The 15,110-nt window shown below is 51.4% G+C and overlaps 6 protein-coding genes across 6 annotated transcripts; 4 read left to right on the top strand and 2 right to left on the bottom strand.

The window, feature by feature from the left end:
* Window positions 1-46: 46 nt before the first annotated feature.
* Window positions 47-1,198, top strand: EDD37DRAFT_478093 (uncharacterized protein). Its single transcript, XM_062813174.1, has one exon. The coding sequence runs from the start codon at window positions 118-120 to the stop codon at window positions 1,009-1,011; it is 894 nt and encodes a 297-aa protein (XP_062668396.1). The 5' UTR covers window positions 47-117; the 3' UTR covers window positions 1,012-1,198.
* Window positions 1,199-2,502, bottom strand: EDD37DRAFT_478092 (uncharacterized protein). The gene has a single exon (XM_062813173.1). It carries the CDS (start codon window positions 2,284-2,286, stop codon window positions 1,387-1,389), a length of 900 nt encoding a protein of 299 aa, XP_062668395.1. The 5' UTR covers window positions 2,287-2,502; the 3' UTR covers window positions 1,199-1,386.
* Window positions 2,503-4,239, bottom strand: EDD37DRAFT_478100 (cyclin-dependent kinase 7). The gene is made up of 2 exons (XM_062813175.1): window positions 3,824-4,239; window positions 2,503-3,774 (listed from the first exon to the last, which is right to left on the bottom strand). Exons 1-2 carry the CDS (start codon window positions 4,035-4,037, stop codon window positions 2,720-2,722), a joined length of 1,269 nt encoding a protein of 422 aa, XP_062668394.1. The 5' UTR covers window positions 4,038-4,239; the 3' UTR covers window positions 2,503-2,719.
* A 130-nt stretch (window positions 4,240-4,369) lies between these two features.
* Window positions 4,370-5,502, top strand: EDD37DRAFT_478053 (IGR protein motif-domain-containing protein). Its single transcript, XM_062813172.1, has one exon. It carries the CDS (start codon window positions 4,499-4,501, stop codon window positions 5,267-5,269), a length of 771 nt encoding a protein of 256 aa, XP_062668393.1. The 5' UTR covers window positions 4,370-4,498; the 3' UTR covers window positions 5,270-5,502.
* A 2,362-nt stretch (window positions 5,503-7,864) lies between these two features.
* EDD37DRAFT_478046 (centromeric protein E) lies at window positions 7,865-11,585 on the top strand. The gene has a single exon (XM_062813171.1). It carries the CDS (start codon window positions 8,241-8,243, stop codon window positions 11,193-11,195), a length of 2,955 nt encoding a protein of 984 aa, XP_062668392.1. The 5' UTR covers window positions 7,865-8,240; the 3' UTR covers window positions 11,196-11,585.
* Window positions 11,586-12,726: 1,141 nt separating this feature from the next.
* EDD37DRAFT_651778 (uncharacterized protein) lies at window positions 12,727-14,439 on the top strand (the record flags this gene model as incomplete). Its single annotated transcript, XM_062818394.1, has 1 exon — window positions 12,727-14,439. The coding sequence occupies one exon, from the start codon at window positions 12,727-12,729 to the stop codon at window positions 14,437-14,439; it is 1,713 nt and encodes a 570-aa protein (XP_062668391.1).
* Between the last annotated feature and the right edge of the window lie 671 nt (window positions 14,440-15,110).

The following is a 15,110-nucleotide window of genomic DNA, read 5'->3' as shown; positions in this document are numbered from 1 at the left end:
CATCAAAAGTCAAAGTCATGACGAAACAGAACAAGAATGTTTGACACCTCAATCTAAGCAGCCTTACTGTACACCAATACTCACTAGCCTTTCTATGCCCCATCCCAGAAAAGGACAATGACACTTCGCGCGATCCCATCAGTACCATCCAGCGTCACGCTCCTCGTGCTAGGAGCAGGCTGGACATGGCAATTCCTCCAACCACTCCTCATCAAAGAGAAAATAACCTACGCAGCAACCACAACAACAGGACACGATGGGACGATCCCATTCAAGTTCGACCCGGAGTTCACTGATATTGAGGCATACAAAACGTTACCTATTGCCAAATACGTACTCGTCACATTTCCATTGAAAGGGAAAGGGCCCTCGGCGCGATTAATCGCATCATACATCAACTCACACTCCAAAGAAGCTGGAGCCACGAAATGGATTCAACTTGGTTCTACGGGTATCTTCACTGCCCCTGACTGGAATGACTCCTCTTCACCAATTGACGAGTCTAATGAGCGGGCTATCGCGGAGAACGAGCTCATGAGATTAGGAGGATGTGTGTTGAATTTGGCGGGATTATATGGTGCTACGAGACAGCCAGGGAATTGGATCGGAAGGGTGGCGAAGACGAAGGAGGCACTCGCTTCCAAGGGTGCACTGCATCTGATCCACGGCGCGGATGTAGCTAGGGGAGTGGTAGGAGTGGTCAAGGGTGACTTAGAGGGCACGAAGACGAGTGGAAGCTTATTTGGCAGGAGATGGATTGTCGCCGACTGCGTTTCGTACGATTGGTGGTTGCTGGTTTGGGAATTTATGGGCGAGACCTTGGAAGATGGGAAAGAAGATGGGTCAAAGATCGAGGAAAGGACGAAGTATCGGGGGTGGATCGTTGAGCTGATGGAGGAGAATGGCATACGAGGCTTGCCCAGGCCGATGGATACTTTGGGCAGAAAACTCGATGCTCGAGGTTTCTGGGAGGCTATCGGCAGTTCACCTACGCATTCGATGGCGAGGTGACCGGACCAAGCACGGGGAAGAGACGTCACAACCTCAGAGCGCGGAAATAGACGGAAGAAATGCATTGGAGGTAATATTCATTGAGAGCATCGTTCGTCTCGAAATTACAGCTCGGTACAGGGCACAACATGTTCATCCATGACAATTGTGGCAGCTCCGAAGATGCTATGAGGGAGGATGGTACCTCTTCTGTCGGCGGCAGTCTTTGCCGTGTTCGACGATCCCATACATAGCTGAAAGGTTGAAGAATCGGTGAAAGGCTTGCCAATTCGTGGCCTCATTCGATTGCTGAGTTCTTCCTTCTCCAGGCAGAAGAGCCGTGATTCCAATGTCTCAACTCGCCAATCAACGAAGATGGCAGCTCTTCCAGGTCTCTTAGGTAGCGACGCTCTTTGACAGCACGGCTCGTCGTTCTTTCTCTCGCCGTTCGCGCTTTCTTTGACGATTACTCTTCCCATCAACCTTGCTGGGGCGTACTGTCTCGTCGTTCAGCTCGCGTTTGCGATATTCCCGATATACCTGGATTGCACCACCATTGGTAAGACCATTTTCCGCCACACTTCCAACCACATCCCCGGCTTTGAAGAGCTGAGTAGGATTTGGAGGCCGATCTGTGGCGGTTGCTGCCACATCCTCGGAGGCGTGGGTGAAACTGAAGCGTAGCATTGAGACGTCCTCACTTAAGTTGGTAGCAATTCGTCCCAGCAACAACAGCAAGGATTCGTCCACACCGGCAGTGATCGACCATGACGCATCTTTGAAGTGGTAAGTAATCTTTGCCATGACCCTCAAAACCACTGTGCAGCCTCGGAAGACACGCTGCAAACCAAGAATAGAGGAGTCCAACATAGGCCATCCCATGAACTCCAGCTGCTGAGAGTCTTTTGATATTCCGGTCTGCCGTTCAATCTGCTCCTTCAATTTACCGAAGCTGTCTCGGCAGTACACCTCTACCTCCGCGATGATTGGGCCACCGAAAAGATGTTTTGCAGAAGCTCGACGAATGTTGACGGTGTAGATTGCCTTGAACTTCGCCTTGATCTCAATCGGTCGGCGATTATTGGTGAGAAGCTCGGCATTAGGGTCATATTGACCTTCTGTCAGTGCTACCCTGCCTTGCTTGGCACCTCGGATAGCATACTCAAGGCCATCATGCCGGTTCAAGATTGGCGGATAGGTCTGCGTGATGGCAGCAACTAGCTTTCCGAGTGTATTGCAATTCTCCTCGCGTAATTCGACGACAATGGGCTTGTACAGAACGACAAGCTGTCCCATGGCTGTTGGGCTGTAGTAGGACCACTTTGGTGTTGAGTAAATCACTTGACTTGCACCCCGTAATGAAATCGACCTGTTGGAGTAGTACTGTTCGGCTCCACCCAGGATCAAGCAAGACCTCGAGCGCAAGACTAGATCAGCCGTGAAGATGAGGTCGGTCCGTCCTTTCGAGGAGTCTCAAGATTGTGATTGGCGAAGGGGGAGGTCGATCTGAGATGTTTCCTTCCGCAAGGTTGAATTGAAAGTGAGGTTTGTTTGAGGGCAAAAACAACCAGACAGCCAAGCCGTATGCCACATCCCATGTCCAGTGAGGATATCAGAAGCTTGTCACTTTGGGCTGGCACGATGCTCAAAGGCGGTGACCGAATTTTGGGGTAGATACGCCCTTGGCGACCTCGCAGCGGCTCTGCGCAATGTCTCGATGATCTTCCTCTCACTTTCGTGCTCCACCAAAGTCAAGTTTTTTGGCCACACCTTTGAATCTGTTCTCATCTACCACGACTCCAGGCGCGGCGGCCTCAGCCGCACCCATCTTAGTCGCGCCACCGCCTTGCTTGGGCAAGCTCTCTTTGTCGGTAGGTCGTGGATCTACTTGCCACCATTCATGTTCTAAAGCTCCCCTGGCCGTCACTCTTTTCCGTGGATCCAGCTTCAACATGGCCATAAGAAGATCAACACCAACAGAACCTGCCGTTGGGAACATTTGCATGTAAAACGATTTGTCCCTGACCGGAATCTTCTTCTCTAGTTCGAAGTAATCTCGGAGTTTCGAAACACCTGGCCAATTGTCTTCCGACGGCGTGCCTACTGCTTCGCAGATTTTGTCCAATTGTGCGACTGTGCCGCCACCCGTTGCCAGAACTTCTTGGTTGGCCACATCGGCAGCTGCATATGGACGACGAATGAGCAATTCCGCGAATACCATCCCGATGCTCCACATGTCGACAGCACCGCTGTACTGCCTTGCCCCAAACAGGAGCTCCGGAGGTCGATACCACAATGTTATCACTGCAGACGTCATTTGATATCTTGGGTCTCCAAATGACCGTGCAAGACCGAAATCTGCCAGTTTGACTTCTCCATCAGCTGCGATGAGCAAGTTGTTCGGCTTGATATCTCGGTGCAGAATGAAGTTCGAATGGCAGTAGTAGATTGCCCGGCAAAGCATGCCCATCCACGCTTTCACATCTGCAGCACCGTAACTCACCGTCTTGTCACGAATGAGCTCCTCCAGGTTGCCGTTTGGAAAGTATTCAATGACCATGTTGATGTTTTGGTCTTTGGAAGAGAACACATCGAGCAGAGCGACAATGCTAGGGTGGGAGACTTCTTGAAGGTACTTGATCTCTCGAATGGTGTCGACGTTGAGACCTTCTCGCTGTTGTGAAGGGTCGACCTTGAACTTCTTGATCGCCACCAGCGTGGTAGGATCGGATCTCAAATGTCCCTTGTAGACGATAGCATAGGTACCTTCACCCAGCTTCTTGCCTGAGCAATCGTCAGTTGGGTTCTGCTACTTGAGGCTGGGTTGACGGACCTTTCACATACTTGTTGCTGATCTCCTCATTCATCTGCTCAGCCATGTCGAAGTCAGCGGACGGTTTAGGGCGAGATTGAATGGTGGCGGTTTGTGGTTTTGATATCGACTTTCTCATTGCTAATGACTTGGCTCTGGAGGGTGACATGTAGGCGTTGAGATTAGACGGTGACCGCGGCATCAGCGGTGACACCGTGTTTGAGGGGGGCGCCATGGTGACGGTCCACTCGAGGAACAAATACTTCTAGAGGTGTTGAGATGAATGCGTATCGGGCCGAGGATGTCTCCTGGATGCCCGCCTCAGCCTTGCAGGCTGTATTTATGACTTGAATCCAACGCCCTTCAGTCCAACGATGGGTCAAATTGGTCGCCAGGATTGCCGAAGGAGGGCACTTGAAGAGCAGCATTTTCCGTACGACAGCATGTTGACGTCTGGGAAGCCACCTTGAAGATCAAAGACGAGGCTGTGGCTTGGCACTTTCAGCCTTGCCTTGGCATCAATGCTGTCGGACTTCGAAAAGTTGCAGCTGTTTAAGAAGGCTTTCCAGCAGCAATAAATTTCCTTTACAACTTCACCGAACGACAACAGCTGCGCGGAGCGTTTCGAGTGAGCGAACTCGGATTTACATACACTAGAGTTCTCAGAGCCGAAGCCGTCGTTGATAATTCCCAAAGATGATCACGCGACAACCGCAGACGGCGTCTTCCTTCTTCACATCTCTACTCCGACCTTCGGCATCAATATCACAGTCATACATTTGCACACCATGCCGTCGCAATCTACATCGTGGCCTACCCGAGGACGGCCGCGTACCACCTCCGACACCTTTTGTTCCCGATGTTCCTACTTTCTTCAAGTTGATCGGCCGCGAAATGTCCAAACATGCCAGCAAAATCGAGTCGTGGGAGGAACTATTCACCGCGACATCGCAAAAGCTAAAGGATAAGGGCGTTGAACCACCGCGAACGCGGCGGTACCTGCTGCGGTGGCGAGAGAAGTTCCGAAAAGGCGATTTTGGCATTGGCGGCGATCTACAATATGTGCAGGATGGAGTTGCTGAACTGAGGCTCGTCGAGGTGCCAAGTCTGAAAAAAGACCCAGTAACAGGAGAGCCACTGTCTGGACCAGTATCTATCGGCAAGAGTCCTGGGATGCAGAAACTTATTGTCAACGTGCCAAACGGCTCGGCGACATATGCTCTACAATCGGGGCAGACGATGGCGGACCTAAAAAAGCCTACAGGGTTCAAGCTGAAGAATGGATATATCATCACAGGGAAGCAGGCACATCCGATTAAAGGCACGTACGGCAGTGGAGTCACGTTGAAGGCAGTGGAGGGTCTTTGGGAGCATAAACGAGGCCATAAGGTCCATGGTGGTGAGAGAAGAAGAGCTCAAACATTGCACAAGATGAGAGTCGAAGCAAACAAGAAAAATGCGCGATAGTGGAGTGTCCCGACTGAATGCTGAGTGCACCACGCTGTTGGTCAGTTCGGTATATGTATTATAATGCTGGCGGTGACAGGGATGGCATCGAACAAAGGTGTTTCTCGAAGACGTTTGGGAATCTCCATGCTGTGACCTTCCTGGAGAGCTGGCACACTGAGGAGAAGCATAGCCAACACATCAGTGTAGAAGTTGCTCTGTTGAAGCAGTTTGGCTCTTGGCTACCAGTCTTCCCAGACACCGCGGGACCGGCATCAGGCCCTTGGCTTCTATCATCAGCATATCTTGTAACACATCGCGGCCATTCGTCTGTCCTCGCACTGTTTGAGGCGGTGATAATGATCAGTGTATTCCGTACCAATATGATGTTCTTCACTGTCGGTCTCGCCCAGATCTGTGAGGTAGTCAATTGACAGCGACCATGCTTGAGTAATGATGCTTTAAGATCCACAGCGTTCGCTATTGATGCACTTGGCCTTCTTCAAAGAGCTTGGATTCATAAAGTCCCGGAAGTTTCGGGTGCGTCTCAGTCTTGTTTGCAAACCATTCCAGAACCATGGGTGCGCCGGCTCCGGGATTGACACACTAAGTTTATTAGCTGATCTGGTGGCTGAGCGTCTGAACATTATTTTCGTGCGACTGTGACGCGTCGTGAGTCGTGACTCGTGAGCATGATATCCAAACCCCTGAGCATGCACATTGCAATGCGATCAAAGGTTGCTGATGCCACTAGTATAGCATCACGCTAGATACGACCCAAAGAAAACAAATCTCCGAAAGCTTTTCCTTTCTGGTCGCTGTTGGTTGCACCAAAGAGCAAACGCTATTGAACAACAGACTTGTATATTTGTGTGGCCTGGAAGACGCACAAAGTCGAAATACGAAGATGAGGCATTGAGCCTGAGAAGCTGGGTACTGCTTCGCCGTCATCACGAGGGCAGTCAACAGAGGCACAAGATCTGGCTTCATACGCGTTGCTGTTCTTTCACCAAAAGAAATCGTGCTCCAGGAAATGCAAAAGAGCCGATCGTTTCCTCCTGCCCGATTCCGCTTCACTGTGTAAGTCCAGGCGAGGCGTGGTAGCACCGGACCCATCCATCTAGGTTTCTGTCCCTAACAATGATATTTCACGGCTGATGGCGAGAACATCTCCAGGAGGGCCTTTTCACAATCACTCCCAAGACAGGCAAGTGATGATGAAATAGGACACGGCTCAGGACACCTTTTCACATGCTGGAAATACGCCAGATGATACACAATGTCCCAAGCCTGGCATGAATGAGGATGGTCCCTTTCAGCTTCAACTGCTTCTGGACTGCGTAGGCACCTTAGCCATAGTTATACCGAGATTGAGGTCGGTCGCTTCAGGTTCAGAGCAAGACAGTGTGTGCCCCCAAATTTCTAAGGTCGATGGGTGAGTAGCCGAACAGATTGCAAGGCATCAAGCGGCCGGGGAAAGACTTAGGTTAAGCCACATGAAGATTGGCGTTGACGATGCTTGCAAGGGGTGGAGAAAATTCTTCCCTTTGACCTCAAGCTACAAGGTCTATCCTTTTGACGTACATACCTTATCTCAGGGTGAACTCTAACCTCCATCTTTCGGGTATCACAACCTGTCACTCTTGTATACACCTTGGTAGTGATATGGTATACCGTTGCTTGTAAACTCATCTGGGGCAAAGCAGAGCTACAGTCATTGATTTGAGCTCAAGTGCGAGGATAAAGTAGGGCGTGTAGTCGCTTAATCGAGGTGGAGGTCGCCATGGACGACGCGCGGAAGGTCAAAAACGTCTTCGAGACTTCGAGTGCAGTAGCATGATATTGTGTAGGTCGGTGGATCGGCTAGAATGTGGGAACTTTTCTTCCTTTCTGTGATCAGCTGAACTCGGAATGGTGTTGCATGAGGTCGCAGCTTGAGGCTGGAGCAATCTTCAATGATGCCCTCCAAACTCGGCCACAGGACGACTGTGATGATCACCAGCAAGAAGATGATTGACCACTTGATGAAACCGGGTGTCAGGCCAATGATGATAGAGGATTGACAACATTACTGACCCTTGGGACACGCCATGGAAAGTGGTTGCAGAAATCGGCAGGAATTGTGCTTCGGCATTGGTCTCCAAGAGAGTGCAATTTGACACATTTTTGACGGCCTGGCCGCCCCTCAGCTGAGAAAAATATGCCTGTGCAAATCCACCTGGCACCCGCCCATCCATCATCAAACGCCCTTGCTAGGTTCTCTTTTGGCTGCAAAGGTCCTGCGCGTTATCCAGTCCCTGTGGCCCGGTGCCTGCAGCTAATCGGCACCCAAGGCACGCTTGCTCGTTTCCATTCTAGTCCCCAGGCATGCTGACAGGGGACAGCCATCCATCACCGGCACGGACCTCATGAACTGCCCCCCAGTCCAACACCCTAAGTTATCTGAATGGAGCGATGAGGAGGATTATTCTCCTGCGGCGCCTCGTCCCTCTTGCCTGTCTCTTCTGTCAGTCCGAGTAACATCACTTTGTGGTTGACGTTCAACGGTGTCCAATTGCATCTCAAAAGTCCTCCAAGACTCGAATTGATCGTGCTTCATGCACATGGTTTAGGGTTGCATGCCTCGGAGAATACCTCACATGGACAGACACTCCACATTGTTTGTGTGATGCCAACGGTCGTTCAACATCATAACGCCCCTCTCGTTCTGCGACGGCCTCTTCCCTCACCCTTTTACGGCGCGGAAGACGGGCACTTGCGTCTTTGGATATCCAAGGATACACACTATTGGGAAGAGCAGACGAAGACTACAACGAAATATTGATCCGTGCGTGAAAACCTGCGACAGCATAATCAGAGCGAGGGGCACGCAGGGACAGTGTATCAAAGCTCTGACCATCTGGCTCGACTATACAAAAAATCCAAGCACCCCGCATGAACGTGCAATAAGAGATCCTGCCAAAACCAGCCGTACCACGAATCCGTGGTCAACATGTCTCTACCCGTGGCCTCAAGGCCATTAGCCGACCCGCCAACGGGTGCGCTGCCTCCCCTACCTACGACCGCAAACAAACCGCCGCGCAAGAGCCTATCTCAACCACCATCGCGGCTAAAAACACCTTCAAGGACCTCATTATTGCCGGTGTCGCAGCCTCTTTCGTCCACTCCGGATCTACCATCTTCGAGAAGTAGCGAGAGACCGTCTGGAATCCCCTCCACCAAAACTGTGCGGAAGACCATTAGCATTGGATCATTCCCTCAGCCACCCACACCCACTGGTGGGTTTCGTCCAGGTACATCGGCCTCTATAGCCTCCACAACGTCGACAAGGAAACGGACGTCAGACGGGAATGCCTCGGGCATCCTAGCGTTTTCCAATAAAACCAAGAAGTCCCCGAGAGCGAGTGGTGGCAGTTTTCGCGGATCGCAGACTCCTTCTCTACTCAATTCTGCCGGAGATGGGATGACAGTATCTGCAAGAGCAGGCAATAGGATATCAGACGCGCAGTCCAGTATTCACTCTCTTCCGCAAAGCCGGAGTTCCTCGGCCAATGGGTCCTATTCGACCACTGCGACCACGATCGAGGATGGTGACGATGACAGTCGAGGTCGTACAAAAGACTCGGACGACATGATGACTGAGTCAAACCGAAATTCAAAGGGGAAGGAATCGAAGGGCAATGTGATCGTCAGCGTACGTGTTCGACCAGATTCAGGCACAACAAACAGTTCTCGAAGTGAAGGAGAATGGATGGTGGACGGCCGAAGAAGCTTGGTCGCTTATCGTGGCAAGGAGGGTGGTGACTACCACTACGACAACGTCTTCAATACGTACGACGACAACGCCAAAGTCTATGATGCCGCCGCTAAACGGCTGGTACGTCGGGTGATGGAAGGCTATCATGGGACAGTATTTGCCTATGGCATGACCGGAACAGGCAAAACATTCTCGATGCAGGGCACGATGTCAAGTCCGGGCGTCATCCCTCTTGCGATTACTGATATTTTCTCTTATATCAGAGAAACACCACATCGAGAGTTCTTGCTGAGGGTTAGTTACCTCGAAATATACAACGAAAAGATTCATGACCTGCTAGCAACTCCGATGGGCGGCGGCATTGGCGGTCCTCAGCAAGAGGAGATCAAGTTGCGCGAAGACAGCAAACGAGGCGTTTATGCTACACCACTGAAGGAAGAGATTGTGCAGAGTCCGACTCAGTTGCTTCGAGTAATCCACCGAGGAGATACTGCACGCCGCACCGGAAGCACCCAGTACAACGCACGCAGTTCTCGAAGTCATGCTGTGGTACAAATTGTTGTGGAGAGCCGGGAACGCATCCCTGGATCTGGAGCAATGCACGAGAATGGCAAGCGAGTAGCCATGCTTCCTGGTGGCGTTCGTGTCTCGACTCTCAGCCTCATTGACCTGGCAGGGTCTGAAAGAGCTGCCGAGGACAAAGAGAGGCGAACTGAGGGTGCACACATCAACAAGTCTTTGCTCACACTGGGTACAGTCATTGCTAAGCTTTCTGGAAACAAGGACAAAAATGGAAATCCAATGGACAAAGATGGCAAGCACTTGCCATATCGAGACAGCAAATTGACGCGTCTCCTCCAGCCAGCACTTTCTGGCAATTCCTTGGTCTCAATATTGTGTACAATCCAGATCGGAGCAGGCACGACCGCGGCAAGCAGCAACCACACTGGCGAAACTCTCAACACTCTCAAGTTTGCAGCTCGAGCCAAGAACAACATTGTCAGCCATGCGAAGAAGGCTGCGGAGGAGGTGGGTACGGGTGTCAACGCTGGTCTCCTTGAACGGTACCGATCTGAGATCCAGAGCCTGCGGTCGCAACTAGAGGGACAGCAGAGATCGGCAGCCGAGAAAGAAGAAAAGCAAATCGAGAAGGAAGCCGAACAACGACATGAAGAACAGATGTTGGAAATGCAGCTAGCAAGGACTGCTCTCAAAGAGCGAATTGAGCACTTGAATCGATTGATTCTGTGCTCGAAGTCAACCGGCGTTAACAGTGGAACAGTGTCTTCATTGGGAATGCATTCGCGACTCTCGGCAGGTACAGACATCGCGGTGTCCCGGTCGGTTCGGTCGTCTGCTAGTCAGTCTACCCTGGGTGTTACACCTGGTCTCAAGCGATACCCTTCCGCAGCGTCTTTGGCACAACCGCAATCGGCGTCGACGCATCTGTCGTTCCCCGCAATACCTGACGAGGATGAAGAAGCAGGCGGAGATTATTTCGGTGATGGGCGGGCAACACTGCAAGCGCAAGTCCGGGCCCTACAGGCAGATCTGCAGGACAAGACCAGGTACATTTCGACGCTGGAAAAGAGATTGCTGCAAGCTCGGAGATCCAGTCATTCTCGAGTATCCATGGCGTTCAACAAAACCCCTGGTGATGACGGAGAGATGATGAAGAAGCTTGACGAGAAGGATGCTATGATAGCAGATCTGCAGAAGACCGTTGCGGCCCTTCGCTCGGCCGTGCGCAAACGTGATATTGCGGAGCTGTCACCAGAAATGTCCTCCAACGAGTTCAAACAGAATCGAAGTCAAGATGGTCATCAGAGCAACGATAGCAATACTAGCTCTCAGTTGAGCAGTCTTGTGGTATCACAGGTGTCTTCCGGACCACGGTCCCCGCTTAGCGCAAGCCCCATGACGCTTTTGTCACCACAAAAGGCGCCCGAGAAGAAGCGCAAGACGGTGGACGAGATGTCCAAGATGCTTGATGAGATGATTCAGGACAAGGTGGAAAGTGGGCAGTACACGAAGCGGTCAACATCGTTTCGTATCTCTCACCGCGGTCCGCCTCCAGGGCTCTCACGAAGGACATCAAGTGCGGGTAATGTTACAGGTCCGGCCATAGGCACTCTGGTGGCCTCGCTGAGAGAGCGGGATTCGATGTTTGAACCAGGCAACCCCAACTGATTGCCTCGATCTACAGGCACTTTTCCTTTTTGTTTGTATTTGTATTTGTTACGATTGACGACCACAGCAAGTATTTTGTTTTGTTGAGATTCTTTGGGCCAGGACAAGAGGCGGTCAGGGAAAAAAGATGGGTGGCATGAAGACGACTCAGTGGCTCTTCGTCTTCAAGAGATGGCTTTTTGCTACAGATGGATTCATTTCTTGCGGCTTTGACAGCAATTCTTGTATTTCTTCTTTTCGCTCAGCGACCATCGAAGCTGGAATCAAGGTCAGCTTGAGGACGGCATGACACCATCATATACCCTGATAGAAAGTGTTTAGTGAATTAGCCTAGAAGGCATTTGGGCGACGAGGCTGGCGACAGTCTTGTTGAGGCCCCTTTTTCATGTGCTGATCTGAGGAGATTGAGAGACGATCATGTTCTTGACTTGACTTGATTCATGTATTATAATGGCAACTGGTCGCTATACGGATATCGATGACTTCATAGTCCGGAGGAGCAGGGATGGCACCATGTTTGATCTGCCCTGGATGATGGTTTCAGATGTCAGTTCGCTTCAGGTGAGACCCTCTTTCTCTCTTTTCTCTTGCATGCCGCGTCTTCTGGCGTCCCCGCGGCTGCCCGTCCGGATGTCACCTTTTCCAATCCAGGGTTCTTCCTTTTCTTTTTGCTCGTTCGATTGGACTGATATGTTTAGGTATACTGCACGACTTATGCCGGATGTCCTTCCTTTGGCCTGTCAACATCCCTCTTCGTTGGCCAGCTTCCTTTTTGGCTTTTCAAGTCGATGCAATCGGTTAGCAGCCGATATCCGGAACGAGATACCTGACAGTTGAAGCTGCATACTCGGCATCGATGCTACTCGTTACCACTTGATTCCGGGTACCCGCACCCGTGGGACAAACATCTGCAACCTCATCTGTCCTACGCAGCAATCCATCTGTGGACCGGATCTCAAAGAAAAAGAGTCCACATCTGGGCCATCTTACCGGTACAGCCTTTTTTCCTTCTCTACTCAATCCAGGGTTTTCTCTTTTCTCTTCTTTAACAGTCCAGGATCCTTAACCGCAGTTTTGTTGCTTTATCAAAAACTTTATCATCACTACGAGCGTTCAAGCCATATCTTATCCAGTCTATACCTTTGCCGCACAGTTTGGTCGACTTCCTTTGCCATTAATCTGCCATCACACATTCAAGATAGCCATTTGGTGTTTCCTAGCATCAACTCCAGTCGACTTCAAGATCGACCGTTCGCAACAAGACCATATCATGACATAAACGGCCTTCAGTATATATATTACACTTCTTTGTTTCAACCCCCCGGTATTCGACACCGCCGTACTGGTTACGGATTGGATTGTTTGACACACCAGACATAAACGACCTGCCACGACTTGTTTGCTTTGATTTCACCAGCCGGCTTTGTACATGCCTAAACGAAACACATAATACCCGGATGCTGCTCCTTTCCTGCGCTGAATGAATACTTTACCGCATGAGAAGTGCGATGACGACCAGCCTCGCAAAAAGATGCTCGTCTCCAGCAGAGCAAGTCCTCCTAAGCCACTAAAGATTAATACCTCAGAGCCATACCTTTCGCTCAAAAGCCTGTTACCGAGAACCCCAATTCCTTCACCCTCATTACCCTCAATACTGCCTCGCCATGGCAAGAAACCGCCAAAGCTCAATTCAAAACGTATCGTACGAGCTATCATATGGCTCACCGTTGTCATCAGCCTTTACTATATTGTGGCATTCGGCAAGAAGAAAACACGCAACCTCGCCGACCTGACCTTTCTGTCATCACTTGGAAAGACATACGAGATTGTCGAGGCAGCTGAACTGCCCAACCATCCGACGCCACTCGCTCTGACCGACAGCAAGGGCAGGCACCATTGGACCATCTGGATCCCTCCGAAACTCGGCTTCCCTCTTGCATCGACAGACTACGCCGACATCTGTTCACAGGTTGAAGAGGTCGCGCGGCACGTTGCTGGTCGTCCTTCGGACGAAATTCGCGATGACCACTACTACCAAGATGACGCCAACTTCATCGACGTAGAGGAAGCTCAATCCCGCCACTTTCTGCCCGAACAGGTGGACTCGTCTGCGGACAAGCATCTGCCCATCTGCCCAAAGACACTGACGTACGTTCTCGACGCCACGGATGCAGGACTCGGGTCGGCGTTGCTAGGCATGTGGGTTTCATACAGCCTGGCCAAACGCGAACAGCGCACCTTCTTCATCGACGACAGTCATTTTCCGTATGGAAACTATAGTAATTTCTTCACTCCCTACCCCAACCCAACTAAATGCCGGCCCCCACCGTCAAGTCAACGCGTACCCTGCCCCCACCGGGCCAAACACTTGGTGGTATCGGCCGGCACAACGCCCTGGACATTCGGCGATTCGTTCCACGCGCACTTCTCGCAGCGCGAGATCTTCGACATGGCGAGAGAAGGGTACGAAGCCCTTTTCAGTCTACGTGGCGATGACAAAAATCATGTCTCGAGTCGCCTGAAAAAATTGCGCCACGAAAACGACGGTACCAATGGGCTCGTGGGTATTCATATCCGTCGCGGCGATCGACATCCCTTCGAGTACAGTTTCCAGCACGGATACCTGCCGCCGGAACGGTACATGGACGTGGCGCTGCGGTTGATTGGCGCGTCGGAACAGTGGAAGGTTATACTCGCGTCTGATGATGCGAATATGTATGACCACATTGAGTTGCCTGGGGCGGTGCGCGCGCAGACGAGGATAAGTCTGGCAAGTAAGAAGCAGTTGGACGGAGCAGGGTTGGGTTGGGAAGGCGGATTCTTCAAGGATGTGTTCTGGGGGCTTGGGTTGCCTGTCCACGTGCTGAATCAGAAGAAAGTTGGGTCGCCGATGCCGACTATGGCGAGGCCGCCGTCTGGGCCTGAACATGACGATAAAAATACGGAAATCGAGCAGAAAAAGGAGAAGGAAAGGGATAAGGACAAGCAACGGTCTCTGGCCACAGCAGAAGTGAGGGATTACAAGACACATCCGACGGACGAGGCGTTGAAACTGCGGGAGTTGCTGGGACGAGCGTACCTGATGGATCTGGCTGTGCTGGCGAGGAGTGATAAAATCATCTGTGGGGTGGCAAGTAATGCGTGTCGTGTCCTGGCGGTCATGTCGGGATGGGAAAGAGCCTTTGAAGAGAAAGACTGGGTCAATGTTGATGGGAACTATGGTTGGACGTTTCTTGATTATTGAATGAGTTCGTCCCGTTCCCATGAGTTGGGAAGTGGTACTTGTGGTACCAGGTACAAAACACTAAGTACTAGCTCTTCATGACTGCCGGAATATCCATATCAGCAGATGGTTTGACTCCAGCACGACTTCTGTGTGTTGTCTTCAAGGTATTGACTGTCAAGTGTGTTGGTGTTGACAGACTCCATCCTGCTTGACTCTCATCACTTCTCTGCGCTCCCGTGCTTCGCCATGGCATCCTGTTGCCCATTACTTGCATCTCAAAACAGTGCTGGAAGAAGCACCTTCGGCAAAAACGTTGGCGAATGCCTGCACAGCATTGTCTCGACTGGTATTTACAGATCCCACAGGATAGCGTGACTATCTCTCAGGTCTCTTGCATCGATCATGCTGGTACCAAGTGTGGGAGCGTTTTGCCCTTCTTCTTGAGCTTGTCTCGTTCAGCTCGCTCACGTCGCTCTCGCTTCATCACACAGATGGTGCATCGGTCAATTTCTTCAGTCGGTCGTCTGGTGAGGCGCCAGTCGAAGGACCTCACGCACTGGCCGGTCCGCTCGAAGTTGAGGCAGCGGCGCACGCTGGTGATTCGTTCATGGGTGCTTTCGCAGAGGGGACAGTGTTCGTAGATGTATTGGCTGTAACACATTTCGAATCGATTGAGGCTTCGAGGACGT

This window comes from Exophiala viscosa (assembly GCF_022695815.1).
Source record: "Exophiala viscosa unplaced genomic scaffold EDD37scaffold_8, whole genome shotgun sequence".
NCBI classification, from domain to species: domain Eukaryota; kingdom Fungi; phylum Ascomycota; class Eurotiomycetes; order Chaetothyriales; family Herpotrichiellaceae; genus Exophiala; species Exophiala viscosa.
Note: the sequence above shows the minus strand (reverse complement) of the source record. Positions and strands in the feature narration are given on the sequence as shown.

What these genes read in the sequence shown, in the direction of transcription:
- EDD37DRAFT_478053 (XM_062813172.1), top strand. Translation starts at nt 4,499, where the DNA reads ATGATCACGCGACAACCGCAGACGGCGTCTTCCTTCTTCACATCTCTA.
- EDD37DRAFT_478046 (XM_062813171.1), top strand. Translation starts at nt 8,241, where the DNA reads ATGTCTCTACCCGTGGCCTCAAGGCCATTAGCCGACCCGCCAACGGGT.
- EDD37DRAFT_478100 (XM_062813175.1), bottom strand. Translation starts at nt 4,037, where the DNA reads ATGGCGCCCCCCTCAAACACGGTGTCACCGCTGATGCCGCGGTCACCG. An exon ending in CAGCAACAAGTATGTGAAAG is followed by an intron (nt 3,775 to 3,823) that starts GTCCGTCAACCC and finishes ACGATTGCTCAG; the next exon opens with GCAAGAAGCTGGGTGAAGGT.
- EDD37DRAFT_478093 (XM_062813174.1), top strand. Translation starts at nt 118, where the DNA reads ATGACACTTCGCGCGATCCCATCAGTACCATCCAGCGTCACGCTCCTC.
- EDD37DRAFT_478092 (XM_062813173.1), bottom strand. Translation starts at nt 2,286, where the DNA reads ATGGGACAGCTTGTCGTTCTGTACAAGCCCATTGTCGTCGAATTACGC.